Source organism: Equus quagga, chromosome 1, assembly GCF_021613505.1.
Source record: "Equus quagga isolate Etosha38 chromosome 1, UCLA_HA_Equagga_1.0, whole genome shotgun sequence".
NCBI lineage: Eukaryota > Metazoa > Chordata > Mammalia > Perissodactyla > Equidae > Equus > Equus quagga.
The window spans coordinates 81,992,775-82,011,367 of NC_060267.1; the positions used below are offsets into that span (position 1 = coordinate 81,992,775).

Genomic DNA, 18,593 nt, shown 5'->3' on the forward strand with positions numbered 1-18,593 from the left:
TATCTCTGGTTTTCTTACTGTGTTGGATATGTTCTGGTAAGTCACTTAAGTCCTGTGGGAAACAAGTGGGGAGGGGAAGGAAAGGAGGGAAGGAAGTTCTTTCGCCGCGCTGCCAGAGAGATGAATGCTACAGTGTCACAGGGATAAGAGTCAGACCTGTCCTTCTCTTCCAGGACCAGAGCTGTTTCCAGGTCCCCCTCGCGCATCTTCTTCATCTCGGAAAGCTTGTTTTCCAAGCTCAGCCGAAGGGCCTTCTCTGCTTCTGTCCCTGCAAAGGCCTTTTGCAGTTCCGCTTGGGCAGCTTTCACATCCTAGAGTCAAATTAAATGCATTTGATGCAATTTTTCAATACAATTGGGAACATTTTGAAAGGAAATTGGATTAAAATATAAATATTTATGACTTTTTCTCCGGCACATCTCCCCTCCCTGAATTGTACTATACATGGGGAGAATCAGTAATAAATACATGTGCAGCCATTTTTCCCCCTTGTATCCTGAAGAGTAACAGGCATTTCCAATGGGAAAGACCCAACTCTACAAGAACTGTATTCCTGGTTTTGAAAAATCAGATCGATATTTACCACTTCAGTGAGAACAAGGAGAAATGCGCCTTTCAGTACCTGAACATACACACATTCCAAAGAGCCACCACAATCTCCATGCAAACTCACCCCACACCCCACGGCCCCCTCACCATTTTTTTTTTTAAGATAATGACTACGCAATTCTAAAGCACATTTTCTTTATCTCCAAGGTGATTTAGGTGGTGAAAAACTCTATGCTATTCCTGAGAGCTCACAGAAGCCCACAAGGAAATTATCTAAATCATGCAGACAGTGTCTCTGTGAGGGAAAAAGGCCCTGGTGCTCAGGAAAGTGAGCTGGGAGTAGATGTGAATCTCCAGCTACCTGTGCCAAACGCCTCTGATTATATCACAAAGATAAAAGTCAAACTGAACTGGGCTCAAACCCCAGCTCCCACTTATTTGCTGTGTGACCTTGGGTAGTCACTTAACCTCTCTGAGACCCAGCTACCCAATCTATAAAACAGGAATAACCAAGAGTTGCTGTGAGACTGTCAAATGCCTGCTGTATCACAGGAAGCTCCTCCTGCCTGCCCTTTCCCTCACAGTGCCTCCCCCACCACTGTCTCCCCACTAGGCTTGTCTGTCAATCCATGAGAGCTGGGAAGAATCATTTCCCAATACTGTGAGACAAGAAACGACCAAACCTATGTAATGAGCACCTACTCAAGGCCAGGCTTTGAGTGAGGAGCTTCATTTCTGTTATCTTCGATCCTCACCCAACACTAGAAAGTTACATACGAGAGAGGGCAGTTTACAATGCAGGCTCTGCAGCCAGACCAGCTGGCCTTGCTGCCTGTGTGGCCTTAAGCAAGTGACTCAGTCACTCTGTGCCTGTGTCATCATGTGTTTTTTGTTTTTGTTTCGTTTTAAAGAAAGGCTGATAAAAGGATTTCCCTCCCAGGCTTATGGAAGGGATTGACTAAGTCAAAGCATGCAAGAAGCGAGAAGGGAGCGTCCCCCGTGGTCAGCCCTCCATCGACTCAGTCCCGCTGCTGCCACAATCACTCCCGCACAGCAGACACCCCTGAGCCTTTACAGACGAAGCAGCCAGGCTCAGGGAAGGCCAATGCCGTGTCCAGGGTGACAAAGCTAGTAAGTGACAGGGCAGGGTTCAAATCATTACTGCCAGTCATGCTGGCACCCCCAAACCCCAAGAACTTGGACAAACAAGATGACGGAACCAAGAAGTTAAGTCTCTTAAAAGTCTCAGAATATTTTAACTAAAATTCGGAATGTGAGCTCAGAAAACTCTTCTTTTCATTTCAGCTCCACCACCTATGACCAAGTTTCTCACCCTCTCGGAGCCTGCTTCCCCGTCTGTTTTTTGGACCTAACATCTATTCCCCGCCATGGGGCTGATGTAAGGGCTCATGTGAACATGGTGAATGGGAAAGACACAGAAGCTGCAAAATACAGTACAAATGTGTTTGCTTTTTGTGTCGAGAAGTGCTTTTCGGTGCCATTTCTCCTCACATCTGCTAAGAAGAACCAGGGTTTCAGGTGGAGAAAGTGAAATGAAACAACAGGCTCCAAAGACCGAGAATTAAGTCGTTAGTGTTACTTAACACCAGCTGAACAGGCAGGGAAACTTTTCAACACCAGGGAGACAGGACTTTTTAGCCACAATACATCCTGACTCCCATCACAGTCTAAGGAACACAGCGCCTCCCAAGACAGGGCATTCCATGAACACTGGCGGGATGGTGGGATGGTGGGGTGGAGGATGGGGACTGGGGACGGGGGCTGCATGGGCACCTAATGGCTCACAAGTCAGGAAATCTGGTTCCTAATGTTAGGCGGGTCACTTCCCCTCTCTGGGCCTCAGTTTCTTCTTCTGTAAAACAAAGGGACTAAAGTAAATCATAAGAGTGGTTTGTAGCAAGAACATGGGCTTTAAAATAGCAGTCATAAATTTAAATCTCGGATTAAACTTGGACTAGTTAGTATTTCTCTCCATACCTCAGCGTCCTCACCTATAGGAATGAAGACAATCATGGCTAGTTTGTGGGGTGTAAGCGTATAAATTCTATATGCAAAGTGCCTAGAAAGGAGGCTGGAACCCAGGAGATGCTCAGTAAGCACGGCTCCTATGAAACTCTGACAATCTATGAGAAAAGGGGCAAAACTCTGCCCACTCCGTTATGAACCCACTGTAAGAAGTACATTTTCCACAGGTTTCCAGACTTGCCTCTTCTAAAACGAAGATCCTTTTGGTCAGGAGATCTTCGACCTGCTGTACCTTCTTCCGAGCATCTTCCTTCACCCGCTGGATTTCAGAGCCGCCCCCTTCAGCTAAGCTCTCAACTGCTTTGCTGCAAAAAGAGGCACAAGCGGAAGGGTGACATTCGGATGGAGACTTCAATAGGCCCAAAGAGACAAGGACTATTTGTTAGTCACTTCTCCCACAGACCTGTACTGAGTTTCTTTTTAAATTTATATTTGTAATTCAAAAACACGGATAATGAAATATATGAAGGCATTAAATCAACACATTGTACCCCTTAAACGTACACAGCGTTATGTCAATTATATCTCAATTAAAAATATATGTGTGTGAATATATATACTATATACATATATAAACAGTTAAGAAAAAAAGTAAGAATCATCTATAATATCATCACTCAGAATAATTAAGTTCACATTTTAGTGTATAGCCTTCCAGACATTTTCTACAAAAATAGAACCATACAGTATATCTGTGATCTGATTTTATTACTTAATACACTATAAACATCCTTGGTGTCAATAAATATAAATCTATAGCATTTTTAAAGGCCACATATTAATTCACTATGAAATGTACTGTAATATATTAAATCAATCCCCTATTTTAAAACATTTATATTGTGATTTTACATGTTTGTCCGATAACACTCACAAAGCTCTTAGAACAGTACCCAGTACAAAGTATTCAACGCATGTTACAGTTATTTATTATTACAAGCAGTGTTGAGATAAAAGCATCCTTGTATGTATACAAGATTTCCTTAGGGTCAATTCTCTTTTTTTATTTATTTTTTTTTGCTGAGGAAGATTAGCCCCAAGCTAATATCTGTTGCCAATCTTCACCACCACGCCACCCCTTAGGGTCAATTCTTAGAAAAGGAATTACTGGGTCAAAGGGTAAGCACACACTTAAGACTTTTGGTAGCTCTTGCCGAACTTCCCACCAGGAAACTTCCAACAAAGTACACCCCCACCCATGGCAGGAAAGGTGGAGAGCTGTTTGACAGACCAGTGTGCAAGCAGCAGTGTGCACCTCAAATAAATCTGAGGGAGGAAAGGTTTGTATGCTTCACGTTCTGCCAATGGCAGGGGGAAGCAGGCTAAACACAGCACAAGCAATCTGTATGAGCACAAGCCATGACTCAGGGCATGAAGAGAGATCACGCAAGCAGCGCACACTCCGTGTCCCTCTAACATAAAATGCAGGGTGGACGTTGCTGTGGCACCACGGAACATTCTCTCCACTGACAAGCAGTGGTGGGGATGGCACGCCAAAATCAGACACAGGACCAGAAGCACTGACGCCTTTCATTTTGGTTCTCCTCAAAAGGAAAACAGCGTCGGGTATGAATCTGTGAGACATATACTCAGAGCTGGTCTCATCAGATTTCTAAAATGACGCAGGTTTCCAGAAGGCCAAATAATAAAGGAAATGGCTCCACCTAAAGCTGGTTTCTCAGAAAAACTGCAACAGAACACATCTATTCACCGCCAGCCTCCCATGCCCTACTTTAGGAGTATATAAAATTTCTCCAACCAAGAACCATGTGACCAGACACTCACATGGACAGGCCATGTGTATTGTTGACTGAGAACAATGGAAAGTCAAGAGGGCCACACTTGCTGTCCAAGTCTCAAACATGTGTCGCCTGCAAATAAAGACTTTATTCATATCTTGTTTCCTTTCACCAACAAGCCTTCAGAAGGCCCCAGTGTCATGAGATCATTTTAAGGGAATTCAATGTGAACAATTGGAAAAGAACACGGGCTCTGAAGCTGAACAGATCTGCTTGCAAATTCTTACTCTTCTGTGGCCTCAGCACGACTCCGAGTAAATTGCCTCTTACACCTCAGTTTCCTCATTTGAAAGATGAGACGATTCCCTCTTAGAATTAATGGGCTAACACACGTGCTGGCTGTAGCACGGTGCCCTACCTCTGATCCGAGTACTGCATGCTAGCCTGTTGTCCCTGAGGCCACCGCAGCCCTGGCCCCTGCCAAAAGGCTGTGAGAGGCCTCACTCCACCCTCTGCTGGTGTCTGAGCAGAGAACAGATCATCCACTGGCCAGAACTAAGGCCACCATCGCCACTTGCTGATTAATGCCATGAAGTGTCCTCAGCCCCCCACTCCCTCAGCTCGTTTCTTGACCAGCACTGTCTGGAATTCACAGTGATTCACGGTCATTTCTATCACCCCTCAAGAGGTATTATATAGGGCTGGAAAAATTCTGGACTAGAAACTTTTCCTTCCTGATTTTTCTGGCCATGAATTTCCACCAACCACCACAAACGGGCTTTAGAGAGCCTCCTCTAGAAAATGGCCCACTCTGTTACCCCACGCCACCCGTCCGCCCGGCCCCGCGAGGGCAGACACCGTCTCCCTCCTAACAGCCCAGATCGAACCTTCATGTTTTACAGTCAGAATCGTATACACTGTCAAGACGCTGACTACAATTTTTAACAAGTACTGGTATTACTCAGTTTGTTTGCATTTTAGTTATACCAATAAAATATATTCCCAATAATAAATGTTCCAACTTTTCATTTATCATCTTTGTATTTTACAGTTACGGTAGCAATAAAATTTATACTCAGCAGTATGGTACAATTTTCCTCTACTAATGGAATTATTATTTTTGTTTGTGTTTTAAAGCTACAGAGATAAAATTTACTCCCGACAATATGTCTGCTTTTGTTTTTAATGTCCCCTATTGTAAATGATAAATATAATAATGGAAAGCCAGCAAACACAGACGCTTACTCCACAGCAAGGCAGAGTGGGCTGCAGGGCCGGCCTGGCCCAGCTCTGTGACCTGCTTGGTCCCCCCGCTAGTCAGAGCCTCGGTTTCCTCTTTGCACAGTGGGAATACTGGTGCCTCACAGAACTGTTGGAAAATCTGCTTCTGTTGCAAAAAACCGTTGTAAAATGCGAAGAAGTGCCAGGCACAGGGTCTGGGGCACAGGAGAAGCTCAAAAAATGTTTGTTCCCTCCCCTCCCCTTTCTTTCCTTATAGAATCTGGACCAACAGACAGATGGAGAGCAACACCTAAGGAGAGAAGAGGTTCAGAGAAACTGGTCTAATCCGGCTTTCCACCCAACACAAGAAAGAACCTTCTACCAACACCACCCTCGCTACCCTTTGTAACCATCAACGTTTCCTCCTGAGTCTTTGCACTCTAATTACAGATCTTTAGGAAAAGCACGGCTTTTCCTGTGACAGGCCTCATATCTCCCACCTGCCCAAAAAACCCATAAAACTGAAACAAGGGAGTAGAGAGCATTAATAAAGATATTTTTCCATCAATAAGTATGCACCACATGCGCACTGCTGGGGGCTGGCAGCTAGGGGTAAAGAGAGAGGCATACTTGGCAGATACAGGGAAGACACTGTGCATATCCTACAGCAGGTTACCCGCTCAAAGGCCCTAAACTGTAGAACAGCTGAGAAGCCAAGGCTCGGAGGCCACAGCCCTACCTATTGGCAGGGCCAACCCAGAACCCCACCCCTTTCCTGGCCCCATACTCCCCTAAAGCGGGGCCGGCTCTTGGCCTTGGAAGATGTGTAGTCATGTTGGAAAATGAGAATCACACACGTGAAAATGAAAAAAAGTATACGAAACCTACTGCTGGACAAGACGTCAGGGACTTGAGCTCTAATCCGGCTCTGATCTTTCCGGCTGAGTGGTCTCAGTCATCGTCCTTCCCTTCTCTAGGCCTCAATTCCCTCCTCTCTAAAATGAGGTTTCCCTTGAGATTTACCTAACCCTCAGGATCAGGATGGAACACACTTGGATGTGAAAGTCTTTTATAAACTGAAAAGGGCTCCACACGTACAGAATTGTCCCCACATGCCAGAGCAGTCTGTGAAGAGACTGACGTGGGCCACAGGCAGCCATGAGCAATGGAGCGTGAGCCTTCACGCAGGGCAGGCACCTCAGCGGGGAGGGGAGGGGAAGGGAAGGGAAGAGGCCTGCAGGGCAAGGCCAGAGCGGCAGCTGGTACCTGTGAACTGCGTTTGGGATAAAGAGCTGGTGGAGAGAAAGCTGGAGCAGTGCAGTCAGCAAGAACATTCCTAAACAGAGCTCACCACCTTAACCCCTAACCTAGGAGTCATCCTTGACATCTCCCTTCCCACCCATTACCAAGTCCTGCTGATTTTGCTTCCTCAACATCATCCCAGCCCACCCATCCACCTCCATCACTAGCAACGCCCCTAAACTTCCAGACTAGCCGCCTGTCTCCTTGCTTCCATTCGCGCTCCCGCTACGAAACACTCCCCACTCAGCACCCAGAGTAACCTTTCAAAACACAAAACTCTGGTGGTGTCAGCTGCTTAAAACCCATGGCTGCTTTCCATCTGATCTTAGGACAAAGACCAAAGTCTCCAGCATGGCCTCAAGACTCTGCATGCCACGATGACAGGACCGAACCCCAGACTTCTCCTATCTCCTCAGATCTTGCACATCCCCTTCTTAAACATTTCTTCTCCACTCCTCACCTGGTCAGCTCCTACTTACCCCTCAGGTCTCATCTCAAACGCTGCCTCCTTAGGGCCACCTTCCCTGCTGTATATCTGTATTTATATATCTCCTCCCACTGCTCTAAACTCTCATGGCTCTCTTTATTTTTCTCATAGCTCTTTTCTCAATTTGTACTTATATATTTATTATTCCAAGTATTTTTTCACCATCACCCCTTCTGGAAAGTAAGCCCCATTGTCTATGTGGATCACCACTGCATCCCCAGGAACCTAGTCCAGTGCAGCACACAACAGCTTCTTAATAAATATTTTCTGAATAAATCAATAAAGCCGATGAGACCGGAAAGGGCCTTGAGCACTAGTCTGGGCAGTTTGGGGAATCTATGCATACAAACATGTACACGAGCCCCCAAAACACTCAGCCCTGTGTGTTGGTACCGAGGAGTGCACGCGGCCTGAGTTTGGGTCTCCAGGTGTACTAGCTTGGCTAAAAGCAAGTCCCTGCCAGGACCTGCAGCAGGCGGGCGCTGAGCGTGAAACGGCGGATTCTATTGCTGACATCCAGGCTCATGAAAGCAGCTCTGCCTTCCTGCCCAGATAACCACGTGCTTCCGAAACAACAACGACAACTGCCGACCTAGTTTATTCATTCACTCACTCATTCAGAACACGACATACGCAAGGTCGGCGGAACTCACAGGAGCCTGGGCCAGGGAGCCTCTAGTCTGTTCAAAGCCGACAGCAGCCCCACTTCCAGCTGCTGGCCACGGGGCAGTGACGGGAGCGATCCGTCTGGCCCAGAGCGGTGCAGCTGCTCCCCACGCCACACTCCATGCTCCTGGCCCGCCACGTCTGGCAGGAGCTCTGCTGCCACAACAAATGAGGCATTTCCACACAAGCCCCCAGCCAGACCCTCAGCAGGTCAGCCCTGGGAAGCCTGATCCCACTTGCACCAAGCAAAACTCAGCACAGCGGTGTCCCTGCTGTACCCACAAACGCCCTCTGTCACCGCACCTCCATCACACTCTATTGATAGGCGTGCCACACAGCTCACCAGTCTCTGCTGAGCTCTTGAGGTAAGCGGAGAGCTCTCAAACCCTCAGTGTGTGGCAGGAACAATTACGTAATAAATGTGCACAAATGAATGAATAGCCAATTGAATTGTGGGTTGTATTCTCTGAACTGTGCTTTTTGTTCAATAAATATTTAAATTAATTGATTAATTAAAATAAGAGTGTTCTTTACGCAGTAGAACCTCTCTTTTTTTTTTTTTTGAGGAAGATTACCCCTGAGCTAACTGCTGCCAATCTTCCTCTTTTTGTGGAGGAAGACCGGCCCTGAGCTAACATCCATGCTCATCTTCCTCTACTTTATACGTGGGACGCCTACCACAGCATGGCTGTTTGCCAAGTGGTGTCATGTCCACACCCAGGATCTGAACTGGTGATCCCCAGGCCACCAAGAAGCAGAACATGCGAACTTCACCACTGCGCCACCAGGCCAGCCCCACAACCTCTCTTATAAACAAAATATTACAAGGGACCCTAGTGCATAAAACAGATCTAAGAATGGACTACTCTGGTTGAAGCCCCACCCTCTGCCCCCCTGCCTCACGCACCACAGGAGTCCCTCAGGATCCCTTCAAGCCCCTGGGCTTTTACAGCAAAGAAAATGAAGGAGCCTCTAATATACTTAGAACCGTGGCTGGATCTCACAAAGATACTGGGTGCATGCAGAGCCTATGATGGTTCTAGAAAGTTCAACAACAGGCAGAACTAAGCTATGGTGATACTGGTGGTCAGCAGAGCGGTTATCTTTGTGGGAGAAGGGTAAGTTCTGGGAGCACAAAAGGGACTGCCGGGGTGCTGGTGACGCTCTGGCTTCTGCTCTGGATGGTGGCTCCAAAGGTGTGTGTGCTTAGTGAAAATGCATCCTGCTGCACCCTGAAAGACCCATTCATTTTCCTCAAAGTGTGTTCCACTTTTGTTTGTTGAGGGGACGGGCCGGTGGCGCAGTGGTTAAGTGCGCACGTTCCACTTCTCGGTGGCCCAGGGTTCACCAGTTCGGATCCCGGGTGCGGACACGGCACCACTTGGCAAGCCATGCTGTGGTAGGCATCCCACGTGTAGAGTAGAGGAAGATGGGCACGAATGTTAGCTCAGGGCCAGGCTTCCTCAGCAAAAAGAGGAGGATTGGCAGTAGACGTTAGCTCAGGGCTAATCTTCCTCAAAAGAAAAAAAAAAGTTTGTTGAAAAAGAATTAAAGAAAAACGAAAACCTCCTTGGGGCCCTCAAAGCTCCCTGGAGAACAACTGGCCTAGAAAGCACAAGGCTCTCTTTCACTGACCCATCTGGCCTCCGCGTCAGAACCCCTGGGCGACCCACAAGCTTGTGACAGGATGACAATACTCACGAGGCTTTGATGAGCAGCTGCTCTCTCTCCTGGAGCTCCCGCTTCAGACTTTCTACTTCCACCTTGAGCTCGATGTTCTTCCAGGCAAGATGAGGAAAGAGGAGAAACAGCGTAAGAGACAGGACACACGAATGTCTACACTGGGGAAACCGCTCTCAGCGCCGACGGACTCCCCGAAGCTTGTAATAGGCAGATGTTAGATTCAAACCCTCATTAGCCTCAGGGCACGGGGAAAAGGGAATTATTAAACACTCGTGGTCTCAAAAGAAAGCCCCAGATTTCTCCAGACTTGGAACAATTATGTAAATTTTCCAGGCTTCTAACAGCCAGATCACTCAAACATCGAGGCATAAATGTCATACAAGGGAGGCTGATGTAAAAGCTGTTTGCCCTCCGCCAAGCAAATTTACAAGCAATTCTGCAGTTTGCCTTCACCATTCCCAGGCAATTACTTCTGGTCGTTTACAATCACACATGTGGTGGTTGTAGCGCTGGGAACGTGTCGCAGCTTAAAAACAATGAAACGTGTGGATGGGGAAGTGGGAGGCCGCATCACTGCCTGTCTCATTTCAGGGTAGCCACTTACAAAACAGCCACAACCACACGGGGCAAGCTGTCTGTAAGGGACGCCACAGTGTTCTCCAACCATCTTCCTCTTAACTGACTGGAACGAAGGGAGTCACTCATGGCCTTGGGCTTAGAACTCACAAGAGGATCCACAAACAGACTCTTTGGCAAATGGATTGCAATGCGAGACAGTGGCGCAGCAGTGGGCTTCTCAACCCTGTCCACAAATGTATCTCGGGTGGAATATTAGACGAATTCATGTAGCAGAGACGGGGTCTGGGTGCGTAGCTTGCAGAGAATTCCTGTAAATCCAAGATTTCTCTGAAATTTTGCTCCTGTTTTATTTTAATAATTTATGCCCATTTTACATCCTATTCCATAATACATGTGTATTATTCTAAATAAAAATAACATTTCCAGTAAAATTTACAATCTCAGGGGACACGCCTCCCTCCTTTCTGCCAAGCAGCCCCGAGGGAATGAGTACCCCAGGTTGAGAAGTCAGCCAGGATGGAAAGGTCATGGGCTTGGGACCAGAAGGACATGGGTTCAAATTCTGCCTCCACTCTTCACCAGCAGGAAACCGTAGTAAGGCAGTGAATGCTCAATGATTCTTTCCTCCACTTCACAGACATTCACAGTTGCCTGTGACAGGCCAGGCACTGGGCGAGGCTCTCAGGGCACTGTGTAAACAAGGCAGACACAGCCCTTGCCTCATGCGAACATCAGAAATGAACTGGAAGTGTGAGCCTGTAATTAGCCTTAAAATCTAAGTCAAGGAGGTGAGAAAGCAAGTGTTCCCCTTCCAGATCCCTCAAGAGTCAAATGAAAAACATAAGGTCCACCTGACATGGGGGATTTGAGGACCACATGAGCTAATGAACGAGAAAAGCCTAAGAGACAGGGCTCAACAAGTGTTTTCTTCACTGTCAAACAACAGGAACTAGAGAAGTCATTCATGCGGCAGAACTTCTTCTAGAAGACACTGAGCTTTGCTAAAGGACACTGAGTGACAGTGCACAAGGCTTTCAACTGTGGTTTTGTGAAATTGCAGAAATATCCTTCAAAGAGAGGATTCCTTTTCCAGCTTCCAGAAGGACAGAGAGCTTCTACGTAAAAGCTAATAAAATATATTCTAATTGCTTTGCTTTCTGATAAGCCAACTGGCACCCCAACTTAGCAAATTTAAAAGAATGGACAGCTAACATGTCCACTAGACTATTTTTGCTCAAGCCCAATACCTCAAGTTAAAAACTTATACACATGGCGATCATAATTTCCAAACCAAAAATCAAGATACCTTATAAGCATAAAATACAACATCATTATAAAAAAGAATGACCTGAAACTACTATTAAGGAAAGATATCCAAGATATTGTTAAGGAAAAATGCAAGGTACAGAACAGAACACGCTTGCACTGATGTAAAAAGGGGGTTTATACCCATACACACACACTTGCTTGTATACACATAAAATTTCTCTGCGTAAGGAATAATATTGATCAGATCAAGAAGACTAAGAGACGGGAGGAAAGTCTTTCCAGTGTATACTTTTCATGCTTTTTGAATTTTGAACCATGTATGCCTATCAAAAAGCTTAAATTGAAATAAAAGTGCAATTAAATCACGTCATCTAATCAGACAGTGGAAAAGAATGCCGGAAACAGCACAGTACAACGAGGTAGGCAGACTCGGGTTCAAAATCCACCTCACACAGTAGCTATACGACATCAAGCAAGTTACTGATCTTCCCTGAGCTTCCGAGTCCTCTCCTGCAAGATGAGGATAATCTCACTGCACAGGGCTGTCTTGAGAATTAAAATAAGATGAGGAATGTACAAATGCCCGGGACAGGGCCTGACACCGAGGAAGCAATTAATACGTTTTGGCTTCCTATCACCCTAGAAGTTCTGAGACGCATGACAACTGTACTTACACAAATAAAATGTTTCAGGCTATTGGTTTTTCTTTAAAATTGTGATTTCATCACCCCCTCCCTTCCAGAAAAGGGGACATCCTCCTTGTCTTTCCACCCCCACACTGAAGGAAAAAAACTGTGTCTTGAAGGACAAGGGAGCTTTTCAATTCTTGAAAATGCTCAGAAGTACAGTACAATCCGTCTTCAAGACAAGTCCATTTCAGTTCATCTGGTGAAACTCGAGGAGAGTTCTTTTTCCTCCTTCAAAATTTTCCACTGGTACAAACTTCAGAAGAGAAAAGATGGAATAATTCCCAGGCCAAGGGCTAATCTACTGGAGAAAGCCAAGAAATGGGCACTGAAATATTGTTTGTACTCATGTCTTCGCAAGAAAGCCAAGCTCTTTTTTCAACTTTCAGAACCAAGGTTTGTTTTCGGGCAGAGACCTCCAGGTCAAGACTTCAGATGGGAATAGACTTTTTTCTTGACAGTTGTAAGCAAGGACACAAGGAATACAGAAGAGTCGTATCACAGAAAAACTGACGATCCTAACTTTGGGCTGCCGATGGAAGCCTCAACAAGACAACGATGATAACCGTCAAGCACTGACTGTGTGCTGGGGCTTTTCATCTGTCACCTCATTTTAACCCACACAAACAACCCCGGACAGAGGGATTATCACTGAACTCGGGGAGCGAGCCCGCAGCGCTGAAGGGACTTGTCTCGAGTTACACAAGTAGTTGTTAATGGTAGGATTCAATTCCAAAGACGTTAAATCATAAATAATCAGAAAAACGCAACTGAGGTATAATAAATCAGAATTCTGATTTTAAAAAGAAAGAAAGACTCCCTTAAAATTAATCCTCTCTCTTTGTTTAATATTAAGGTCATCCTGTTATTATGCTCCCTATAATCTATTCAAACTAAACGAAAGCAGTTCTGTCTATTCGTGCAAACCCTGAGAACAAACATTAACCAAATTTCTGCTTGGAAAGACTATGAGAAAAGACACCAGGGACGGCAGTGGGAAGCAGGACACTCACAGTTTTATAGATATGTTCGGTGGGGCCATTAAATTCCTGTTGCATTCTTTCCTCGAGGAAATAGATGCGGAGCTTTAGGTTAAAGTTTTCTTTCTTCAATTCAGTGATTTGCTGGAAAATAAGTTTAGAAGGATTATCAAAAGTAAGGTCTAAGGGATGTTACCTGCCTAGACTTCCAATGCCCATAGCTTCCAAGGCTACAAATGGAGGGAAATGTTAAATACTAGGGAAAGCTGACCTTTCCTATAACTGTGCCAATCCAGAATTAAGTGCTTCCCACCAGCCAAATTTAGGACAATCTGAGCACTGGAATGAATAATGACTGAGTGAACAAAGAATCTGTGACTGCACACTGATAAATAAATAAGTAAAGATAGAAAGAAAAGGAAAGGAAGAAGGGACTCTCTTCTTTACAAAAGAAATCCAGTTAATAAATGTAGAGTAATAATAATAACAGAAAATCACCATTATACAACCACTATAGTAATAATTGATTCAGGAAAGAACATCAAGGCTAAAAGCACTAGAAGAAAGGTCACTGGAGCACACAGTCTCAAGATAACACTCCCAAGGTGGCTTATTAATTACTAAAAGAAAAGGCATCTTTACAATTTAGAAACCTAGCAGACACCCCCTTAAGAGAATATATTTAATATCCCCACTGGTGGGACACACCGACATCATGTGCCTCCTAAAACAAATCACTGAAAGTAAACAATTTCATTTAAAAGGTGAAAATGCCCCAACTTTTAACTTGCATCTAATCAAGAGTTGTCAATCAGACAAATCCTAATTGAAGGACATTCTGCCAAACAACAGGTCTGGACTCTTCAAAAATCTTAACAATCTTAAGGCAAAAATGGTTGGGGAACTCCTCCAAATAAATGGAAGTAAGAGAGCATGACTACTAAGTACAATGAAATCGTACAGTGAATCTTGAATATTTTTTTAAAGCTACATGGGGTAACTGCGGGAATTTGAATAACAACTTTATATTAGGTACGATTTTGTAGGAGGATGTCCTAAGTAAGAGAAACATGCTTAAGTAGTTAAGGGTGTCGTACTTAAGGCACGTCATTGTACTGAAGTACTTAAGGGTGTCGTCATGGTGTCTGCAACTAACTCTCCAATGAGTGGGGAGGGAGGAAAAAGAGAGAAAGCAAATGCAGCAAAACACTAATTGATGAATCTAGAGAAAGAACATAACGGTTCTTTGTTGTACTGTTTTGCAACTTTTGCACAGCTTTGAAATTTGTCAAATTAAAAAGTTGGAGAGGAAACAGAACAGATTAAGAGAACCGATATTTACCAAGATGCTACTATGTAACCAACGCTCAGCTAGGTACTTTATATACAATATCTCCATCACTAAAACTCTGGGTATTACCCCCACTATACTCACGAGTAAAAATCACCCCACTAGCGCACGAGCTGGGGTTCGTCTCCTGCTCTGTCTGACTCCAGTGACCACGATCTGTCAAGGAAACCTCACTGCCTACAGAAAACACCTGATTCTCTGGTTTGGACCATGCAGCAAACTTCTGAAGCAGGCTAACCTAACTCCAAGAACAGACATTAGCCTATACCATAAAGCTATTTCCTAGCACTTTTATATTACCGTGTTTAAATAGCTAAATGTTTTTCAAAAATCCTATGCCTCCCCCCCCCAAGTTCTGCTTCCATATCTTTGATTCCCTGCACCATGAAAAAACCCCCCCCCCCCCAACACTGTTCTAATGAGAATGACAGACCCGCAGGCTAGGAGAGGACTTGAAACTAGTCCAGGATAATGGTCATCCCTGGAGAGGAAAGGTGGGTAGTGACTGGGAGGAGCCATGATGGGGACTGCTAGGGTGATAATATTGTTCCATTTCTTGTCCTGGGTTATAGTAACATGGGCATGTTAATTTTTTGCTAATTCATTGAACTGTTCACACGTGATCTGAGTGTGTTCCTGTGTGTACATTACACTTCATTTTTTAAAGTCAACTACTATTAATCAATAGAAAAAGTAGACAAAAAAATTAACAGAGCCTCAGGGACCTCTGAGACAATATCAAAAGGTCTAACTTCATCAGAGTCCCAGAAAAATAGAAGAGTGTGGTACAGAAAAAATATTTGAAAAATAATAATTTAAAATATTTAAAGGAGAAATAATACCAATTCTACACAATCTCTTCTGGAAAACAGAAGATGCAGGAACTTTCCTACTTCATTTTATGAGGGCAGCATCACACTGATACCAAACCAGACAAAAACATTACAAGAAAACTACAGACTAAATCCTTCATAAACACAGACCCAAAAATCCTCAACTAAATTTTAGCAAGTTGAAAAAACAGATTAATACACAGTAAGTGGAGTTTATCCCAGGAATGCAAGGCTTATTCAACTCAAAAGTCAATCTATATAATCCACCATACTACAAGACTGAAGAAGAAAAAATATATGTGATCCTGTAAGATTCCACTCACATGTGGAAGATAAACAAACACATGGACAAAGAGAACTATTTAGTGGTTGCCAGGGGGAAGGGAGGTGGGGAGTGGGCACAAAGGGTGAAGGGGTACACCTGTAAGATGACTAATAATAATGTACAACTGAAATTTCACAATGTTGTAAACTATCAGAACTTCAATAAAATATATATATATATATATATATGTGTGTGTGTGTGTGTGTGATCATATAAATTAATGGAGAGAAAGCATTTGACAAAACCCAACAGCCACTTAAGATAAAAACTCAGCAAACTGGGAATTAAAGGAAACTTCCTTAATCTGCTAAAAGGTAACTACAAAAAACCCATAGATCTACAAAAAACACATTTAATTAAAGATGAAAACTGAATGCTACTCTCCTAACATCCAGAATAGGAAAGGATAATTCCTCTCACAATTCCCATTCAACACTGTACTCGAAGCTCTGACAGAGCAATACGGCAAAGGGAAAAAAATACAGGGCATCGGGATTGGAAAGGAAGAAATAAAACCATCCCTATGTGCAGATGATATAATCGTCTATGTGGAAAACTCCGAGGAATCTACAAAAAAGTTCCCAGAACTCATCAGTGAATTTAGCAAAGTCAACATGCAAATATCAATCATATTTCAATATACTAGCAACAAATAACTTGAAACTGAAATTTTTTTAAATGCCATTTATAAAAGCTCCAAAAGAATTAATTCCTAAGTATGAATGTAATAAAACATTAAGCATGCTTAAAACTACAAAATGTTGATGAAATCAAGAAGACCTAAATAAGTGAAAACACCAAATTCATGGAATGGAAGACTGAGTATAATAAACATGTCAATTCTCTCCAAATTAATCTATAGATTCAACACAATTCCAATCAAAATCCCAGCAGGATTTTTGGCAGATAGAGACAAGCTGATTATAAAATTTATTTGGAAAAAAAAAAATTTATTTGGAACAGTAAAAGAACTAGATGAGTGAAAAAATTGTGAAAAAGAATTCAATGAAACAGAATACAGAAATAGACCCACAGAAATAATGGCCAATTGTCTTTGATTTTTGACAAAGCTGCAAAGACAATTCAATGGAGAAAGGATAGTCTTTTCATTTTCAACAAATGGTGTTGGAACAAGTGGACACTGATTTACAAAATAAATGAACCTCAACCTAAACCTCATACCTTAAAAAGAATTAACTCAAATTTGATCACAGAGCTAAATGTAAAGCATAAAATCATAAAAGTTTTAGAAGAACACAGAGGAGAAAATCTTTGTGACCTAGAGCTAGTAAGAGTTCTTAGATGTAACACCAAAGGCATGAATCCAGAAAAAGAGTTTTTTTTAATCAGTAATTTGGGCTGCATCAAAACTTAAAACTTTTGCTCTGAAAAATGCAGTGTTAAGAGAAGAAGACAAGCTACATAATGGGAGAAAATATTTGCAAATCACATATCCAACATACAAATTCTAACTAGAATCATAACTCTTAAAATGTAACTGTAAGAAAACAACCCAAGAAAGAAGGAAAAAACAGGCAAAAGACCGGAACAGTAACTTCACAGAAGATATTCAGATGATAACTAAGCACAAGAAAAGATTTTCAACATCTTTAGCTATTAGGAAAATGCAAATTAGAACTACAATGAGATACCACTACACACCTATCAGAATGGGCTAAAATTTTACCAAATCCTGATGAGGATGAGGACCAAATGGAATTCTCATACTGGGCTGTTGGGAATGCAAGATGGCCCAACCACTCTGCATAAGAGTTTGGCACATTCTTACAAAAAACCTACATTTACCACAAGACTCAGCAATTCCACTCCGAGGTATCTACCCTAGAGAAATGAAAAGCTACGTTCATACAAAAATCTGCATGTGAACGTTTACTGCAGCTTTATTAATCATCAAAACCTGGAAAGAACCCAAATGTCCTTCAAAGGGTGAATGAACAGTGTACATCCACATGATGGAACAACACTCAGTTACTATGACACACACAACAACATGAATGAATTTCAAAGGCATTACAGTGAGGGAATGGAGCCAGCCTCAAAAGATTACATACCGTATGATTCCATTTATATGACATTCTGGAAAAAGCAAAATTACAGGGATGGAGAACAGAGTATTAGTTGCCAGAGGCTTGGGGTGAAGAAAAGTTTGACCACAAAGAGACAACACATCGGAATATTCTGGCGTTATGGAAGTGTTCTATAGTCTGACTGTGGTGTTGGTTACATGAACCTAAAACTGTACACAAGTACACAAAAAATTATAAAAATATATATTAACTTGATCATGACAGAGGTTACAAGGGAGCACACATTTGTCAAAACTCATCCAACACTTCAAATTGATGAATTATTTTATGTAAATTACATCTCAATAAAGTTGATTTAAAAATAATTAAAGTGAAATAGGACAAATATTAATAGCTGTTTTTGAATGATAATATATGCCCACACATACACACTCACTAAGGTTTTTTCAGCATTTTTAAAAATAATTGGTAACAGCATATAATACTCTTTAATAAACACACTTTTATAACTGGATAAAACAAAATGATAAGCATAGTCTACATCAAGCATATCCTCAAACTGTCTGCCCTTGGCCCTGTTGTTAACACTTAAGATTTCAATTTTGCAGCTAAAAAGAACAGCACAAGAAACAATTGGTAGGTTCATTAAAGCCTCCTTTTAAATGTTTTAAGGAAACAGCACATAAAACATTCATTCAAACAAAAAAGTCTACCCCGCCAGATGCTTCCTACAAAGAGAAAGCTTATTCTATTACGCAGCTCCCAATAAAATATTTATGGAGGCTGCTTAGAATGCCCACACTGTACCCACTACAAAAATCCTTAGCAA

At 43.0% G+C, this 18,593-nt stretch overlaps 1 protein-coding gene across 2 annotated transcripts in view; it reads right to left on the reverse strand.

Moving 5' to 3' along the window:
• CDK5RAP2 (CDK5 regulatory subunit associated protein 2) overlaps positions 1-18,593 on the reverse strand; it is a 172,485-nt gene that overhangs the window by 135,462 nt on the left and 18,430 nt on the right. For both annotated transcript variants that reach the window (XM_046668538.1, XM_046668528.1), the window contains 4 exons: positions 13,241-13,351; positions 9,712-9,788; positions 2,777-2,900; positions 157-311 (listed from right to left, as the gene is read on the reverse strand). In XM_046668538.1, coding sequence (XP_046524494.1) covers positions 157-311; positions 2,777-2,900; positions 9,712-9,788; positions 13,241-13,351 — 467 coding nt within the window. The remainder of the gene's footprint in view (positions 1-156; positions 312-2,776; positions 2,901-9,711; positions 9,789-13,240; positions 13,352-18,593) is intronic.